Source organism: Labeo rohita, chromosome 8 (assembly GCF_022985175.1).
Source record: "Labeo rohita strain BAU-BD-2019 chromosome 8, IGBB_LRoh.1.0, whole genome shotgun sequence".
Lineage (NCBI taxonomy): Eukaryota > Metazoa > Chordata > Actinopteri > Cypriniformes > Cyprinidae > Labeo > Labeo rohita.
In genome coordinates this window covers 4,427,866-4,446,055 of record NC_066876.1, presented here as the reverse complement: position 1 = coordinate 4,446,055, position 18,190 = coordinate 4,427,866, and the positions used below count along the sequence as shown (strand labels likewise).

General features: G+C 32.6%; 1 protein-coding gene across 1 annotated transcript in view; it reads right to left on the bottom strand.

The window, feature by feature from the left end:
• The window catches only part of rasef (RAS and EF-hand domain containing), a 28,971-nt gene extending 11,036 nt beyond the window's left edge, over positions 1–17,935 (bottom strand). Inside the window, exons 1-9 of the mRNA XM_051116925.1 lie at positions 17,499–17,935; positions 15,588–15,734; positions 12,816–12,906; positions 9,421–9,516; positions 8,434–8,511; positions 8,231–8,346; positions 4,182–4,250; positions 1,743–1,824; positions 1,467–1,564 (exon numbers count right to left, since the gene is read on the bottom strand). Coding sequence (XP_050972882.1) covers positions 1,467–1,564; positions 1,743–1,824; positions 4,182–4,250; positions 8,231–8,346; positions 8,434–8,511; positions 9,421–9,516; positions 12,816–12,906; positions 15,588–15,734; positions 17,499–17,821 — 1,100 coding nt within the window. The 5' untranslated portion in view covers positions 17,822–17,935. The remainder of the gene's footprint in view (positions 1–1,466; positions 1,565–1,742; positions 1,825–4,181; positions 4,251–8,230; positions 8,347–8,433; positions 8,512–9,420; positions 9,517–12,815; positions 12,907–15,587; positions 15,735–17,498) is intronic.
• Positions 17,936–18,190: the final 255 nt, after the last annotated feature.

The window sequence follows — 18,190 nt, the reverse complement described above, 5'->3', positions numbered from 1 at the left end:
TAGATGTTTTATTTATTTATTTTTTAAAGTTTCAATTGACCTCACCATCATGGCGAACAGGGTTTACTTTAGTTGGACTCTTGACTTTTGATTTTTTTGGCTGTTGTAATTATGTGTATGAAGCACATTTATTACAACAAAATAAAAAAGCCAAAAAGAAATATTTTTTTGAGTGTATTGGGAAGGGTTAAAGGAGATGTCCACTTCCAAAACAAAGATTCACATTTAATGTACTCACCCCCTTGTCATCCAAAATGTTCATGTCTTCCTTTCTTCAGTCATAAAGAAATTATGTTTTTTGGTGAAAACATTTCAGCATTTTTTCTCCATATAACTCCAAAATGCAGTTTAAATGCAGCTTCAAACGATCCTAAATGTGTTTGTAATCGATCCCAGCCGAGGAAGAAGGGTCTTATCTAGTGTAACGATCACTTATTTTCATAAAAATAATACAATTTATATACTTTTTAATGCCAAACACTGGTATTGTCTTACTCTTCCTGGACTGTTTTTGTTCCGGTTCATGACAGTTAGTGTATGTCGAAAAACTCCCATCTCGTGTTCTCCCTCAACTTCAAAATCGCCCTATATCACTGTTTTACCTTTTTTGTTAAGGGTGTTTGATCTTCTTTCCATGTTCACTATGCAAAGACTGTGTCGGTACTTCTGCAGTGATGTAGGATGATTTTGAAATGATTTTTGAAGTTGAGGGAGAAAATATGATTGGAGTTTTTTGACATACCCTAACTGTCTTGTGCCAGAATACACAGAGTTCAGGGAGAGTAAGACAAGACGAGCGTTTGAGATTAAAAAGTATTTAAATTGTATTTTTAAAATGAAAATAACCGATCGTTTCGCTAGATAAGACCCTTCTTCCTCGGCTGGGATCGTTTACAACTGCATTTGGGATCGTTTGAAGCCGCATTTAAACTGAATTTTGGAAGTTCAAAATCGGGGCACCATATCAGTCCATTATATAAAAATGCTGAAATGTTTCCCTCAAAAAACATAATTTCTTTACGACTGAAGAAAGAAAGACATGAACATCTTGGATGACGAGGGGGTGAGTACATTATCTGTTAATCTTTGTTCTAGAAGTGGACTTCTCCTTTAATTTCACTTAATTTCACAAATTCACTTAATTTTAGTGCTTAGAGTTTTTATTTTTATTTGTTTATTTTATTTTGACAAAATAAATCAACAGTTAATATCATATCAGATATCAAATGAAAATAATATTTTAATTTTAATATTTTGTTTTGTTGGTCAGAATTGTAGTATTATTGCATCCCGTAGCAATAATAAAAGACAGCAATAAAGCACAAAGTAAAGTTTAAAAGGAGTCTGTATATTTGGGCTGAAATGATGCAGTGGTTTAATTACTAATGTTAAGAGTTTAGAAAGTGTGATCAATATCAGTACATTTAGACCTCAACTCCGAAGTGAACTGTACATACATGTCTTACCGATCAAAATAAGAAGAACAGACATTCTTTCTTGTGCTCATGTAAACTCCAGGTGACATCCCACTAACACGGTGTAAGAGAGAAACATCACGTCTGTCCTAATGGATAAGAAGAAGTGTAAATACAGTAAACTAGAACTCTAATCCACACCTTGTAAAAAACACAGACAGCCATCAAAGTATTAGCCCAATCAGCAAACATTGCTCTCAAACAGCTTAATCCATTTTACAACAGCATCTGCAGTAAAGAAAGGCTCTGGACACAGGAGGCTCTTACCTGAGTCTTACTCTTGCTCTGACTGTTCTCCAGCACCGCTCGCAGACTGTCATTACTGTCGTGGAGCTTTCTGTTCGCCGCCCTGCACATGAAGAACAGCAGAAATATAATTTTGCAACAAAACTATAAAGCAAAAATAAAAAAATATTGGACTTCTAATGTAGCAAACCTTGTTGCACATTTAGAAAAGCAAGACTCTTAAAAACTGAATGGATGTGTGTCTCTTAAAATAGACAATGTTAGCAAGACTTTTCACACTTGTATGAAGCTGTGATTAATTGCTGCATTGGCTTTGGCTGTGTGTTAGAAGTGTGTTATAAGTTGAAAGATCTCACAGATACAGAGGGAGTGAAAGTGTCATTAGTGTGGTAAGTATTAAGCATCTTTGCAAGACCAGTACATTAACACTTAGTAGAGAGGAAGACAAGACATCTGTTCACTTTGTTAATGTTAATCTCTGGAAAACCATAGCACTATTTTATAGTGTTTTATATCCACCTTATTTTCCCTATAAGAGCGGCGCGGCAATTTGTAAATTTTATGGGTCTGGCTTCTGTTCTTATCCGTGTCCACCTTTTTAGCTGTACAAAATAGCTAATGTTGCTCCTTGTTATAGAAAACTTGTGTGTCTTACTATATTATTTTAATGTATTATCTTAATTATGAACTGGTTTGTAGTGCAGACAGTTTTACCGTTTACTGCACCTTGTTATTCTTCGCGTTACTTCGCTATAGCTAATGAACCAGAAATCTCGCCCACAGGATTACTTCTGCTTTGACGAATAAGGTGGATATATATATGTATGTATGTGTGTGTGTGTGTGTGTGTCACATGTACTTGATCAAAAATACATTAAAAACTTAAAAAAAAAGTTTCATTTAATTTCTAAAATTTTAAAAGCCATTTGTAAGATATAAAGTTGCAATTATAAGAAACAACTTAAAAACTGCTTAAAATTAAAAGCACGCATTTTACTCATGCAAATGAATATGTGCGATATTAATGAATGAACATTGTTCATTCTTAATGTATGTGTTCTTTTCAAAATCTCAAACACCAGTTCAACTATAGTGCACAAACTCTACCTATTATGTATGGTTAAAATATGAGGATTTTTATTTTTCTTCAGTCCTGGTGTCCATTCTAGTGGACATGAGAAAAATCTAACAAAAAATGACTCATTTATATGTTGAAGAAGAGCAAATATAAAGTGGATAAAATTGTTTGTTCAGTGAAAAAAATTCAGGTCTGAAAGGGTTAAATATTAAAAGCATTTAATAATTTTAAAACACTTTCTTTCATTTAAAAAAAAAAAAACCTTTCTGAAAATTATTGTTTCATTTAACTCAAACTGAGAGCTTTATTATTAGTTTACTAAGATCACACCCAAACTGGGTTTTAAGGGTAAATTAATAAGAGTAAAGTATATTGTATATTGAGACCAGTGGTGTCAAAAGTTTCTATAGTCTACTTAAGGATACAGTGCTTTTGGGAAACACAGCCCTGAGCATTTGAGCAAGAAAATAAATTATAAAAGAGCAAAACACTAACACAAGCAAAAACTGATCTCAGTTTTCTAATGACTTGTCTTTGTGTTTATAAGCATACTTCAGAAGATGCAAGACAGCGAAAGTCAATGTATATGACATGTATATGTTGTTTAAACAGCTGCTTCAATAACAGATTTGCAGTATAAAACACTGCATGAAAAGAGCTGTATACGGACCAGTACACTCCTGTATACAGATTTTCGGATGAATCCAGGAGTATTACTGACCAGATATGGGGAATACCACAGATCCGTATACTTCCATAAAGACGCAGAAATTTCACGGATTCCTGTATATGTCCGTGCACCCTAAGTATCAGGGTATTTCTGGAAATTTACTGTTCTGTGTAATTTGGTTCAGGATTTTTCCACATACATCTGGCAAACCTGAAATTTGCACGGGAGTTTACCATTGCCAGATATTACCGGATACAACCCTTTTCTTGCAGTGAAATCTTGAATCATGACTTCCCATTGACATGGTTCTTGTTAGCAAAGGATAAAATGTGTACAGTGTGAAAATGGAACAAGATGACGGGTTAACAAGTGTGAAAGCTCATTTAAGTCATGAGAATGTGTAGATTTTTTTTGTTTTAAAGGAAAACAAATTTGGATGGAGAAGCAATAAGAAATTAAATTTGGAATTAATTGTATTTAAATATGCTTGGGATTAATAATTGGAAGAAATATGTAAATACTGAATTAATTTTCCTCAATATTTAAGTCTCAGAGTTTCTTGTAAGTGCATCTAGTTTCTGGCCTCTATTTCCAGTTTGTTTCGATTTGTTTTTCTGATTTCTCAAATGTGGCTTAGAAACAGCTTAAAAAAACTTTGTGAAGAGTTTCTACAGTAGCAGTATTTTCATTTAGTGCTGTGTGTTCAACTCACTGTAGCACCTCGATCTGTCTCTCCAGGTTACCTCTCTCCTCAGAGAAACACTTCATAAGAGCCTCATCTCTGTAGACACACAGACACACAAACACACAAATTGTAATAATTATTGTTCAAGGTTTATCCAAATTAAAATATGGGCCATTCTACAGAATTGGTGCAAACTGCTGTCTTACAGCCAAAAATTTTACAACCAAATATTCAAATCTTAGATGTTTACTAAGAAACCCACAATAATATTTCAAATATCAGTAAACTTAATATATAAAATCATCAATTACTGTGTACTTTCAATTAGGAGGTGACTGTCCCGAACCATAACCCCTAAATTTCAGCTTATAATTTTTTTTTGTTTGTTTTTTCCCACTGTTGTTTTTAAAAGTAAGTTTATGGTTCATTTTTTGGGGGGTGTTATCCCATACATTTCTCACTACCAAAACAGTCACAACCAAAACATGTCATCATTGTTTCGGCAGTGACAAAAGGTAACACACAACACTTTATTTGGGAGAAATAAACAAACAGTTATGTAGTACAGTTAGTACAGTTATGCAAAATTTAAATTTTTATTATGTGGGTTAAAATTCTGTAATGTGACGTGGTCACTACAAAAACATGTTACTACCCAAAATGTGCTGTAGTCATTAAAACACTGGGTGTTTTGTCAAAAATAAAGTATACTGAATTAACAACTAAGATGTTATGATAGTTGGTTCAGTGTATATTCAAACTAATGAATCTTTAACTTTAAAATCAGTATGATCAACTTTTTGCCTCTTACAAAGAAAAAACTGGATTAAAAATACAACAAATCTCATAAATTACACTTGAAATATTGTTAGAAATGTAATTGATTTACCTCTGAAAAAAAGTTAATAAAATAGCAAAAATACGTATTACCTAAAAATCTTAATAGGTCAATATAACCCTAATTAAATTATACATTACTGTTTTTCAGTAGTGACAAATTTTGAGAGAGGACAAATATTCCAAAACTTTCTGTAAATACAATATGAGAATTAACTGCACAATTACCAGAATGGTGTACCTGGGATATTATACAATTTGCATACAATTTGCTCGTCCTTACATTCTAAGGACGAGCAAAATAAACAGCACTACTAACATTTTACAGTTTACATTATAAATATTTCAGGGTCACACTTTAGTTTGGAGACACATTCTCACAATGAATTTTACCACAGTAAACTCCTAATTTGCTGCTTATTATTATTAGTTAGTAAGGTAGTTGTTAAGTTTAGGATTGAAGGATCTAAAATATGGTCATGCAGAATAAGATTGTCATACCCCTGTGGACTGTTTTGTTGGTTTTTCCCTCATGTGTCCTTATTTGGTCTTTCCTGTTCCGTTTCTTGTTATGACGTCATTGTTGAATCACTTACACCTGTCCTTGTCTCATTAGCCTGCTATATAAGTTTGATTCAGTTCCTCGTTCCTTGTCGGTTCTTAATGTTAGTTTTTGTTGTGTTAGCGTGTGTTTTCCCTGCTGTTTCTGCTTGTTCCTGTTCCCTGTCTGGATTATATTCATTAAAGCATGTTGGCGTTATTTCCTCGTCCCTACGGCTCCTTACTACACACAACCCTGACAAAGATATTACTAAGCTTTATAAGTACTAATAAACAGCCAATATGCTAGTAATATGCACTGAAAAAAATGTTATGTTGAATTTACTTAATTTTATTACGTCAAGGGGTTGCACGAAATAAATTTATCTAAATCCAGATATATTTTTTAAGTTGAGAGAATTTATATTTTATAAGTTGAGTTTACTTATATTTTATAAATTGGTTGTACTTATATTTTATACATTGAGTTTATTAATCTCTTTTCCACAAACAACATTACAGTTTGACTTGATTTCTGTCATATATCCACAAATATTATTTGAGTTTTATTAAAAAAAAAAAAAAGTTTCATTTGACCTCACCATCATGGCGAACAGGGTTTACTTTAGTTGGGCTCTTGAGCCTTCACTTTCTTAATATAATTTTTTTGTTCTTTGGTTGCTGTAATTGTGTTTACAGAGCACATTTGTTATAGCGCCAAAAAAAAACAAGGGGAGGGCCTTATTAAATGTTCTTGGTTAATTATTATTGATGGTGTAATCATCATCCAGTGGTCTGATTTGCTGATATCGTTCTATGGTTTACCTCTTAGTTTCATGATATTTACAATAGTTGTATGAACTCTTACTATTACTACTTTAAGATCTCCAGCATTACTTAGACACACACAGACATCAAGAATCAGCATATGAATCTCAACAATGGTGATATTCAACAGCTGCATGCTGGGAGTCATGGGTGAGTTTTATAATCTGCTGTTACCCAGCATGCAGCTGTTGAATGTCACCATTGTTGAGATTCAAATGCTGATTCTTGATGTCTGTGTGTGTCAAAGGGACACCGTAGATTTCAAGGTTTAGTGTATAAGATAAACATCCATAATAGTTCATACACTTGTTGTAAACATTATGAAAATAATAGACTAACCACTGCATGAGATCAGTGTATCAGGCCACTGGATGTTAGTGATTTCCCCACAAATAAAAATTAACCAAAAACACCTAATCAGACTTCTTTTTGGCTTTGTTATTTTGCTGTAATAGATGCGCTTCATACACATAATTATAGCAGCCAAAAAAAAAAAAAAAATCAAGAGTCCAACTAAAGTAAACCCTGATCGCCATGATGGTGAGGTCAATTGAAACATAAAAAATATATATATATATATATATATATATATATATATATATATATATATATATATATATATATATATATAAAACATCTAAACCTCTGTTTAGATGTTCTGAAATAATATTTGTAGATATATGACAGAAATCAAGCCAAACTGTAATGTTTGTGGAGTTGTTTAATCAGAGATTTAATGTATATTAAATTTATTATATTAAAGTTCATTTTATCTTTGGCTGTGTCTGATTCTTGTGTTTCTCTTTCCTTCGATGATTCTGCTTGTAAACAACAGGTGTTCATCATTATTGGTCAATCATGACATAATGATCTCCTTAACTCCAACACTGTGTCAATGCTACTTGAACACTCTGTAGTGTGGAAACACATGAACACTGAGCAGGGTTTGTTTAACACTGGGAACTATTACATCAACTTTACCTGTTTCATTTACGTAAGACTGATGTATTTGAATCACATTAAGTTTAATTGATTTGTTTAAATTAAAACTATGTAATCTAAATGCATGGAACTGATGTATGTAATTGAATTAAGTTTAGGGCTGAAATATTTTTTTGAGTGTATATGGAAATTAAATGAAACTTATTTTTTTCTAATTACTTTTAATTGAATGAAATTAACTTGTTTTAAACAAGGGCAGTGAATTTGAAAATTAATAATAAAAAATAAGTAGGATTAAATAACACATTAAAATCAGTGAAATTAACCAGATAAAAACATGTAACATTTACAAGGGGTCAGAATCATTTTTTTCAGTGTGCATGCTAATAAGCAACAAGTTAATAGTGAGAATTAGTCCCTAAACTAAAGTGTTACCAATTTATGCTTTTATCTTTCATTGGTTTCAGGTAATGTACTCGGGTGGATTCAGTCATTAAATATTTGGGTTTCCTAATGTTTTCTAAACTCATTATACTAATTCTGGGACATTCACAAACATGTAAACTGTGCTGTGTTTTGTCGTTACTAGGTGACAAGTTTCAGACATTCCTGTGCAGTGTGACGCGTGACACCAGGATATCCTGCTCTGATGATGTCAGCACTGCAAACACTCACAAAACCGGTTTACAGCTGCTCACAGCCATTATGCCATTATGCGTTCTTTCATTATTGACATGGTATTGACATTGCACATCCAGCTGGGAGTGTCAGACTGAGTCAGAAGAGATAATCCGAGTTACTTCAGAGTACATATTTGATGGGCTTCTTAAAAAATCCCTGGTCTGAAGGTTCATATCCACAGGGCTTACCATATATTCATTAATAACTAAGTCAACTGTGACACACAAACAAACAAACGCGGCCCGTACCGTTCAAAGTTGATGCTTTGGTCTGTAAGATCACTCTTCAGAGAGTCCAGCTCACTCTGCAAGAACGCAATATTAGTTTGGGACTCCAAAAGCTCCTGTTTCAACTTCTGGTTTTGCTGAAAGAGGGATACAAGACAAAAACACATTATATAACACCACAGACAAATTTTAATGATCTATTCAGAGTCAAATAGGAGCCATACCAGCAACAGCTCGTTGTTCTGTCGTTTCAGTGCTGACGTTTCCTCTTTAAGGCTGACACTCTTGTTTTGATTTTCAATCTAAAAAAAAAAGAAAATTCTAAAATAAATGTTTTTTAAATATAATGCTTTATACAATACAAACAAATACAAAGAAGGGAAAATAACTACTAATGTTGCAAAATTCATCAATAATTAAACAAATTGGTAACACTTTAAAATAAGGTTTCATTTGTTAACATTAGTTAATGTATTAACTAACATGAATGAACAATGAACAACACATTAAGGTATTTATTAATCTTTGTAGTGGTAAGTTAATAAAAATACAGTTGTTCATTGCTTGTTCATGTTAGAAGTGCATTAACTAATGTTAACAAACACAACTTGTGATTTTAATAATGCATTAGTAAATGCAGAAATTAATATTAACTAAGTTTATTAAATGCTTTAGAAGTATTGTTTATTCTTACTTCATGTTAACTAATGCAGTCAATGTTAAATAATGAACATTATTGAAAAGTGTTACCAACAAATCTGATTTTAAGTGCAAATAAGCTTTACACAAAGTAATGGTGTCATTATTCAGCCTTAATTTAGTTCAGTGTTCAATTTACTTTAATAAGTGTCAATGTTGCAATTCATAAATAAATTCAAGTTCATTTAAGTTTAATAACAGCGTTGATGTTGCAGAGCTCATCACTTATAAAACTGAATAAATTCAGCTTTTAAGCAGCTCTAAATACAACAATAGTGTAATTTTTCAGCTTGATTTAGTTCAGTGTTGATTGAATTCAGTTCAGTGCCAATGATGCAAAGTTTTGAAAGCAGCTCTACAGTAGACAATAGTGTCGTTATTCGCCTTCAATCAATTCAAGTTTTGTTCTCATCTAACAGTGTAAGTGCAGTCAAATCAATAATATTACTGAATATTTATGATATAAATCTATACAAGCCCATTGATATTATGAGACAGTAGGAGTCAGTCACCATCTGCAGAGTCTGTATCTTCTGCTGAAGTTCACATATCTGAGACTCATACTGGTGTTTCATGCTGCTCAGAGTCGCCTCAGCTTTTTTAGTCTCCTATAAAAGAATAGAATCAATTCACAGGTGGTAAAAATCATAAATCTTCACATTTCATAACATTTCTAAAACAAAAAAAGGACTAAAATGGTACTCACAATGGGCAAAAACACAAAAAAGTAAAATTTACAACAATCCTAATAATCCTAATGTGTCAGCATAAGATGGAATCATGACTGCAAGTCAAAATATTTTTATATAATATTTTTTTCAAACATAAAACATTAAAATAAGACACCTGAAAGCTCGATAGTGAAGTTTAAAACTGAGATACAACATTAGAGCAAGACAATTAAGGTAACAAAAGGTTTAGGAATGTCAGTGCACTAATGGAAACAAATGCTTTTTTCTTTTCACTTTTCAAAGGAACTTGAACAGGTGCTGTTAAACAAACAGTCAGTTCATTTGATATTACGTAATGTGATAAGTCGTGGAACACGGGTCTCAGATAAGGAACGGGGTAGGGAACAAGAACAAATGCAGGACTGTCAAAAACTGTCTGGACTAAAATGTGATGTCACGGATAAATTAAGCCTTGACACTCACATGATTTGGCTGGACCCCAGATCACAGCAAACACCTGTGGCAGTTCATTTAGAGCTGTGTATAACAACTCCTAACTCACAGTAAACAGAGCGCCGTATCCATAGAAACAATATAAATACAAGCGCTGTGGTGATATATAATAATTTCATAATAATAAATTTAATCCTTGATTACAGTGATGATAAAAAAATGCAAGCAAAAGAAGAAAAAAAAAAGTCCTCTTCCAGAACAACAATTTACAGATAATGTACTCACCCACATGTCATCCAAGATGTTCATGTCTTTCCTTCTTCAGTCGTGAGGAAAACATTTTATAACGCATTTGGGATCGTTTGAAGCTGCATAAACTGTATTTTGGAAGTTCAAAATCGGGGCACCATATCAGTCCATTATATGGAGAAAAATGCTGAACTGTTTTCCTCAAAAACCATAATTTCTTTACGACTGAAGACAGAAAGACATGAACATCTTGGATGACAAAGGGGTGAGTACATTATCTGTAAATTGTTAAAAAGTAGACTTGTCTTTTAAACAGTAGTACTAAACATGTGATGAACAATGTGCATTGTTCATCACAATGTGCATAAATGAACATCATTTATCATTATGGTAAATATCTATACTGCACCTGTTCTGTAAAATAAACCTTTTGCACACTGCATTTATATACAGTTTATGAGCTCAATATGCTCAGTACATGACAGAATATCAAGTGCAGTTACAGATGTTTATGAGGGACAGTATTTACAGTGTGAATTGCTTATCTTAACGATGGGTCATGGGTGGATAATCTGAGTACCTTTTCCACCCTAACTGAAACTGAAGTAAGGGTTTCACTGTGGGCGGAGATTTTGCGACACAGAAATCATGTTTTCAAGTTTGAAAAAAAATCTAAACATGCTTAAAACAAGAATTTACTTGAGAACTTAATATTTTTTTTCAGCAAATTTGCAAAAAACAAATAAATATATATTAAAGTTTAATAAAATACTAAATATAAATATATTAAAATAAATATGTGTAACATAATAATGTATAATGTTACGTAAATATTGGTCACAGACACAGAGATTTACTTTAACCCTTTAAAGGAGAAGTCCACTTCCAAAACAAAGATTCACATGTAATTTACTCACCCCCTTGTCATCCAAGATGTTCATGTCTTTCTTTCCTCAGTCGTAAAGAAATTGTGCTTTTTAAGGAAAACATTTCAGGATTTTTCTCCATATAATGGACTGATATGGTGCCCTGAGTTTGAACTCCAAAATACAGTTTAAATGCGGTTGTAAACGATCCCAGCTGAGGAAGAAGGGTCTTATCTAGTGTAATGATCGGTTATTTTCATTAAAAAAAAATACAATTTAAATACTTTTTAATCTCAAACGCTTGTCTTGTCTTTCTCTCCCTGAACTCTGTGTATTCTGACTCAAGACAGTTAGTGTATGTCAAAAAACTCCAATCGTATTTTCTCCCTCAACTTCAAAAATCATTTCAAATCATCCTACATCACTGCAGAAGTACTGACCCAGTCTTTGCAAAGCGAACATGCAAGAAGATCAAACACCCTTAACAAAAATGCAATATAGGACAATTTTGAAGTTGAGGGAGAACATGAGATGGGAGTTTTTCGACATACACTAACTGACACGAACCAGAACAAAAACAGTCCAGGCAGAGTAAGACAAGACGAGCGTTTGACATTAAAAAGTATATAAATTGTATTATTTTTATGAAAATAACCAATCGTTTAGCTAGATAAGACCCTTCTTTTTCAGCTGGGATCATTCACAACTGTGTTTGAAGCCGCATTTAAACTGCATTTTGGAAGTTCAAACTCAGGGCACATTATATGTGAATCTTTATTTTGGAAGTGGACTTCTCCTTTAACTTTTATAATTCATAAATGAAAACATTTTGTAATATGATTTTGATGTATATTGTCCATGGTAATGCAATATCTGATTTTAAAATGGATTTCAAAGAATGAATTTTGAGATTTTAACTGATATATAATTTCTTATGATTTCTAGAGCATGATAAGGAAATGATAGGTCAGAACTCCTGTTATGATGCAGATTCAAGAGTTGCACTCTTGACATATATTAATCTATTACTTTTCCTACATAATTTGTAAAACAAAGATATGGTACAATATCTACTTAGGAGTCTTAGACCTTTCTAACAATATATAGTTTGTCATGTTATGGTGAAGTAAACTTCCACTGAGGGGACGGGTGACCGTTAAGAGGTTAAACTTCACCAAGTTGATTACTCACTAAAAACTCCCAAAGATCCTGTCTTCATGCCATTTTGAGTCTTATTTTGACATAACAAAATGATTATATCTAAGTGTGTGAGTTGTTTACTTTACTTAAAGCGCCATTATATTGTTCATTTAGACTGATTTACAAACGCAGAACGCACGCAAACACAAGAGGCGGGATTTATCGCATGAACCAATCACAGCTGATCATAACCAGTCGCAATGGAGGAATTGCCTCCTCTCGCGTCATTTTCCCTTATTCATTCTCAATTACATTCTTTAATATTTCTTTAGAAAAACTAGTGATACTAGTGATACTAGTATACTATTTCTATGTCTTATTTTGTAATATTTATGTTGTTTTTATTTTGTACTAGCTTATTTTTTTGAGGAGACACTGTCTTCCTTGCCTCCTCGGAGGAAACGCCCCAATACACGCGTACATATTATTCCCGATGTTAAATTAGGCAAATTCTGTTTGTCTCCTGACCTGTAGACGTGCGTTTCTCTCTGCGGTCTGGATGCGGTGATCCATCTCTTCCTCCATCTCACTCAGCTGTATAGCTGTCTGATCCTGAGCTCTGAACAAACACCAGCAGAACACACATTGGCCGTCACATATGCAGCAATGCACAATTCTCTTAATAAAATTCTCTTAATGTTCAGCTCACAACCAAAGAATGTTTTTTGAAGAATGTTGATAACCACAGTTTGGGTTGCCACTGACTTCCACTGTATAGATAAGAAAATGTTCTACAGAAGAAACAAAGTCAAAGTGGTTTGGAGCACAATATGATAAAATGACAGAATTTCATTTCTGGCTGAACTACTCATTTAAGTTAGGCTCTTAACCTTTTTAAGTTCTCAAGCACATTTTTAATATTTAATTTATACATAATTTTCACTCCCAAAACACAGCAGTGTGTGTGTTTAAGGCCAATTAATGTCATGCAGATAACAACCTATGCACTGTTCCTGACCCAGAAATCAACAAACAGTAAATTTAGCATCACATTTGAAGCTCACAGAACTATAAACAGTAGATTACCTACAAATTGCAATCCATTACTAAATAATAAAAGAGGTACACTCTTAAAAATAAAAATAAAGATGCTTTAAAAAGTTCTTCACAGTGATGCCATAGAAGAACCATTTTTGGTTCCACAAAGAACCATTCAGTCAGAGGTTCTTTAAAGAACCATCTTGTTCTTACCTTTTTATAATCTGAAGAAAGGTTCTTCAGATGTTTAAGGTTCTTTACGGAACAATTTAGACAAAAAAGGTTATTCTATGGCATCATGAAGCACCTTTATTTTTAAGAGTGTAGTTAGTAACAATCTATTACATTACACAAATTTTGGTTTGATTACTTTTAGATTACTTTTGGCACAACTCGTTTCCACACTGATTTGAATTGGATAATCTTGCACCATATTGATATAAAATATAAAGAAAAGAAAATGTATTCCATTCTTTGTTATCAACAAGATGAAGTGCATCACATCAGGGTTTCCAAAAATGGAGTTTGTGAAGGAATTGCAATGAAGCTAATTAATGAAATCTTTAAACATGTTAACAATAATAATAATAATAATGATAATAAAATCAAACTGATCAAAATACATCACTAAAAATATTGAATATTTCATTTGTTAATATGCTGCTTAATAATTGTTAGTGCAATTCAACAAAACACTTATACAAGTGATTTTTAGAAAACAAAAATGTAAAAGATAAAAAGAATTAGGAAGAATCAATAAGATTATGAATAATTTACTGCCATTTTGTGAATATTTTGTAATAATGTAATAGTAAAAAGCAGTGTTGGGGTATAACGCATTACAAGTAACGCGAGTTACGTAACATTATTACTTTTTCCAAGCAACTAGTAAAGTAACGCATTACTTTTTAATTGACAAGAAAATATCTGAGATGCTTTTTTCAAATAAGTAACGTCAGTTACTTTCCCCCCCCATTTATTGATTAAAGGCTCTCCTGTCCCCATGTTGAGAGAAACTGGGAGTAAGACATTAGTTCTAGAATAAATGTGAACCTGCATTAATTCATCTCACTCACACAAAAAACAGATTCAGTATTCCTCAAAATGAATAAAAACTCAGAATATGACACAAACCTGCAATAATTAAATATGTTAAATAATACAAATATCCTTTATGCATTTAATCCCATTTTATTAACCAATGTCTTTGCTGCCAACCTTCGATGATCCAATTCAACCATACTAATAAGCAAAAATTACTCAAGATAATCTAACATTTGTTTTCCTTTTTAATTGCTGAAGAGTTGACTTTTTCTTCTGCGGTCTACTGTACAGACATGAATTTACTTTTCTCAAAACCAAAAAAATAACTTTTTATATTAAAAACAAACAAGCAAGCCCTGCACAGATTTTAAAAGTAACGCAAAAGTATAGTAACACATTACTTTTCATAAAAAGTAACGTAACGTAATTAGTTACTTTTTTAGGGAGTAATTCAATATAGTAACTGTATTTGTAATACTGTAATTGTACTTTTAAAAGTAACTTTCGCTGGTAAAAAGTAACTGTAGTCTATTTATGAGTATTCTAAAAAAATAATAATGTAATCTAATTACAAGTATTTAATTTTGGAAATCTGATTACCTAATCCAGATTACATGTAATCGGCTACTATCATATATGGCCCTATGAAACCAGTCATAAGTAGCAATAGCCAATAATAAACTGTATGGGTCAAAATTATTGATTTTTCTTCTATGCCAAAAATCATTAGGGTATTAAGTAAAGATCATGTTGCATGAAGATATTTTGTAATATCAAAACTTAATTTTTGATTAGTAATATGCATTGCTAAGAACTTCATTTGGACAACTTGGTGATTTTCTCAATATTTTTTGAGAACCCTTTTGAGAGATTTTTTTGCACCCTCAGATTCCAGATTTTCAAATTGTTATATCTTGACCAAATAATGTCATATCCTAACAAAACCTACATCAGTGGGAAGCATATTTATTGATGTATAAATCTCTATTTCATAAAATTGACCCTTATGACTGGTTTTGTGTCCAGGGTCACATATAGCAACTCAAGAACCCTAAACAACCAAAACCAGATTGTGATACAAAGATGTTGGAAGGAATTTCTGAAGAAACCCTGATGATTTGAACTCCACCCAGTTTCTAAACTCCTGGATGGAAAGTACAGTAAAGAAAACCTGGTTGCCACATGACTATGTAAGTACGTATGCATGAGTTTGTGTACCTTTTCACAGCAAGTGCCAGATGCTCCATTTCTGTGTTCAGTATTCGGATCTCTTTGATGAAACTGAGAAGAACTCTTTCATACTGAGGGACAATTCTGGGCTCCGTCAAACTTATGTTCTGGTACAGAGTTGATATCTGATCATTCCTACACACACAAAAACAACAGAAACACAGTTTAATGAGACAGGGTTCAGATTAAGGACAATCACTGGATGGTGCCAAGTTGTGAATAACTGCATGTGTTTGAGCCTCATGACTTTGCTGTTCTCTTTTATAAAGTAGCACTTGTGTCATCAAATGCTATAGCGGATGAGTGAAATAAGAGAGGTATTGAGAGCCCACGACTAATCAATGTTCTGTCGACTTTAGCGTGGTGCAACGGTGATGTGTCTCATGTCAAGCCTCTGGCTAGAATCAACTCCACCGACCTGTCATGAGATACATCAAACTTCATGTAAACAAAAACCACCATCAACCAAACAAAAGCTGAACATCTCATTATCTGAAATTTTAAAATTTGGGAAATTAAAACCATAAAGAACATCAACACAACACATATATGAAACAACTTCTCAGAAAAGAAAATTCCATTTACATGGCATTTAGAGAAATAATTTAACATATTTCTAAAACTGTGTGTTTCTGGGAATCTATAGATTATGTTAAATGGGTGGTGATGTACCTGACAGGATATTTGCACAGACTGATAAACACAACTAGGTCAGATATATTTAGGTATTCTAATATACTGTATTAATACCTTTCATTTTGAAATGTGATACTCTTTTATTTGGACTTTTCAGTCATACATTATGTGAATATGTTCAACAACTTTAGTTACCCAAAGAGTATTTATCAAACACAGAACAGCTGCTTCCCTGATTGTACACTTTTAAAAATAAAGCATGAAGAAACCATTACATTAAAACATTAAAATGTTCTTCAATTGCATCGCTGTGAAAACTTTTGGAACCTTTATTTTTTAAGTGTAAAAATAAATAAATAAATAACAGAAAATAAATTAAAAATAATATTTTAAAATAATATATGGTTAATAATATATAATAATAATAATAATATAGTACAATTGTTTTACTAACAAATTAAATTTTTCTTCACGTTGATACTTAAGAGAACTTAAAATCATAAATACATCATGTTACAACGGACACACACACATAAGTATTTAACAATTACATAACAAAATATATATTGAATTTATTTAGTAGTATAATTGTATTACTAATACATTTTATTTTGTTTTTAACATATAGAGACTAGAGTTTATAGATTTGTCCAACTCAAAATCATAACGAACTGGAATTTTATGAATACTCATAATAATTAGACTTTGTGTGCTTTTGTTTTCCACATTTATATATTTATTTATTTGTCCTGTTAGAATTTAAAAAAAAAAAAATCCTATAAAAACATACGAATGATTACAATATTTTAAGATCGATACCAAATTATAATAAATTTCAACTGGAGTTCTAAAGAAAAAAAAAAGTTATTTATATCTTTTGTAAGATAGATAAAATTTAAAGATAGTGTTTCTTTAAAATAAACAGTTAAATACAATGTGGATTTTTAAAACCCCAAAAATGTCTTTTAAACTTAAATGTCCTGATGGAAAACTAGTCAGGAATGTTATGAAAAGTCATATGCAATCATAAAAAATAAATAGAAAAAAAGCTTTTTTTCTAGTTAGTTATTAAGTTAGTTAACTAAATCAGCTACGTTAACACAAAACCGTTTTGTGTTACATTGGAATAAACAGAATTCCCATTAAGAACTTTAAAGATACATTTGAATCATTTTTGAATTGGAACACTGTACAAACTTCCTCACGCATTCCTTCGGGATTTAAACTGACAGCTATGGCAAAGACAGCCAGGTGTTGTTTTACCTGGGAATGAATTTGAGCTGATCCCCCAGGCGGGATTTAAAGTCCTCCCAGGCGGCGGAGAAACTTTCCCCGGCGTGTTCGCTGCTCATCTCCTCGTCCGTCAAGAAGTGTGACTCCTGAAACCCGTCGATAAACTCCTCCAGATTGATCGTGCCGTCTTGGTCGGAGTCAAGTCTGGAGAAAAGCGCATCTACCTCTGTGGACCGGACGTGCAGCTCGGAACATATTTTGACAAACTCCCATTTTTCGATGCGTCCTGACTGATCCACATCACAGGCGTGGAAGAGCTGGCGAAGTCTCTCCTTCTGAGCGTCAGACTCCATGACTGCTCCACACACGTATTATTTAGCAAACATCAGAAGAGCGACTTTTCAAACGCTGTTGACCTTGTGGTATCATACTTGTACAGTGGCTCTATGAGTTGAGTGAGTGGAATGACGCCCCTTACACAAACTGCGTTAAGTAAACAAACTCGTTCAACTGTTTGAGGCGTTTAGTTTGCAGCGGCGCGTCACGAGGTGTTTACAAAATAGTCAAGAAATACCTGACGATAAAATATTGTTTACAGTAAGAAGAAAACTAACGTATAGCATTAAATTTATTACCAGATTTCTACAACGCAGAGTTTTATAGAGGCATATACAGTGGCATGACTACCGCATTTTGAGACTCTTTACAAAAAAGGGTAGGAA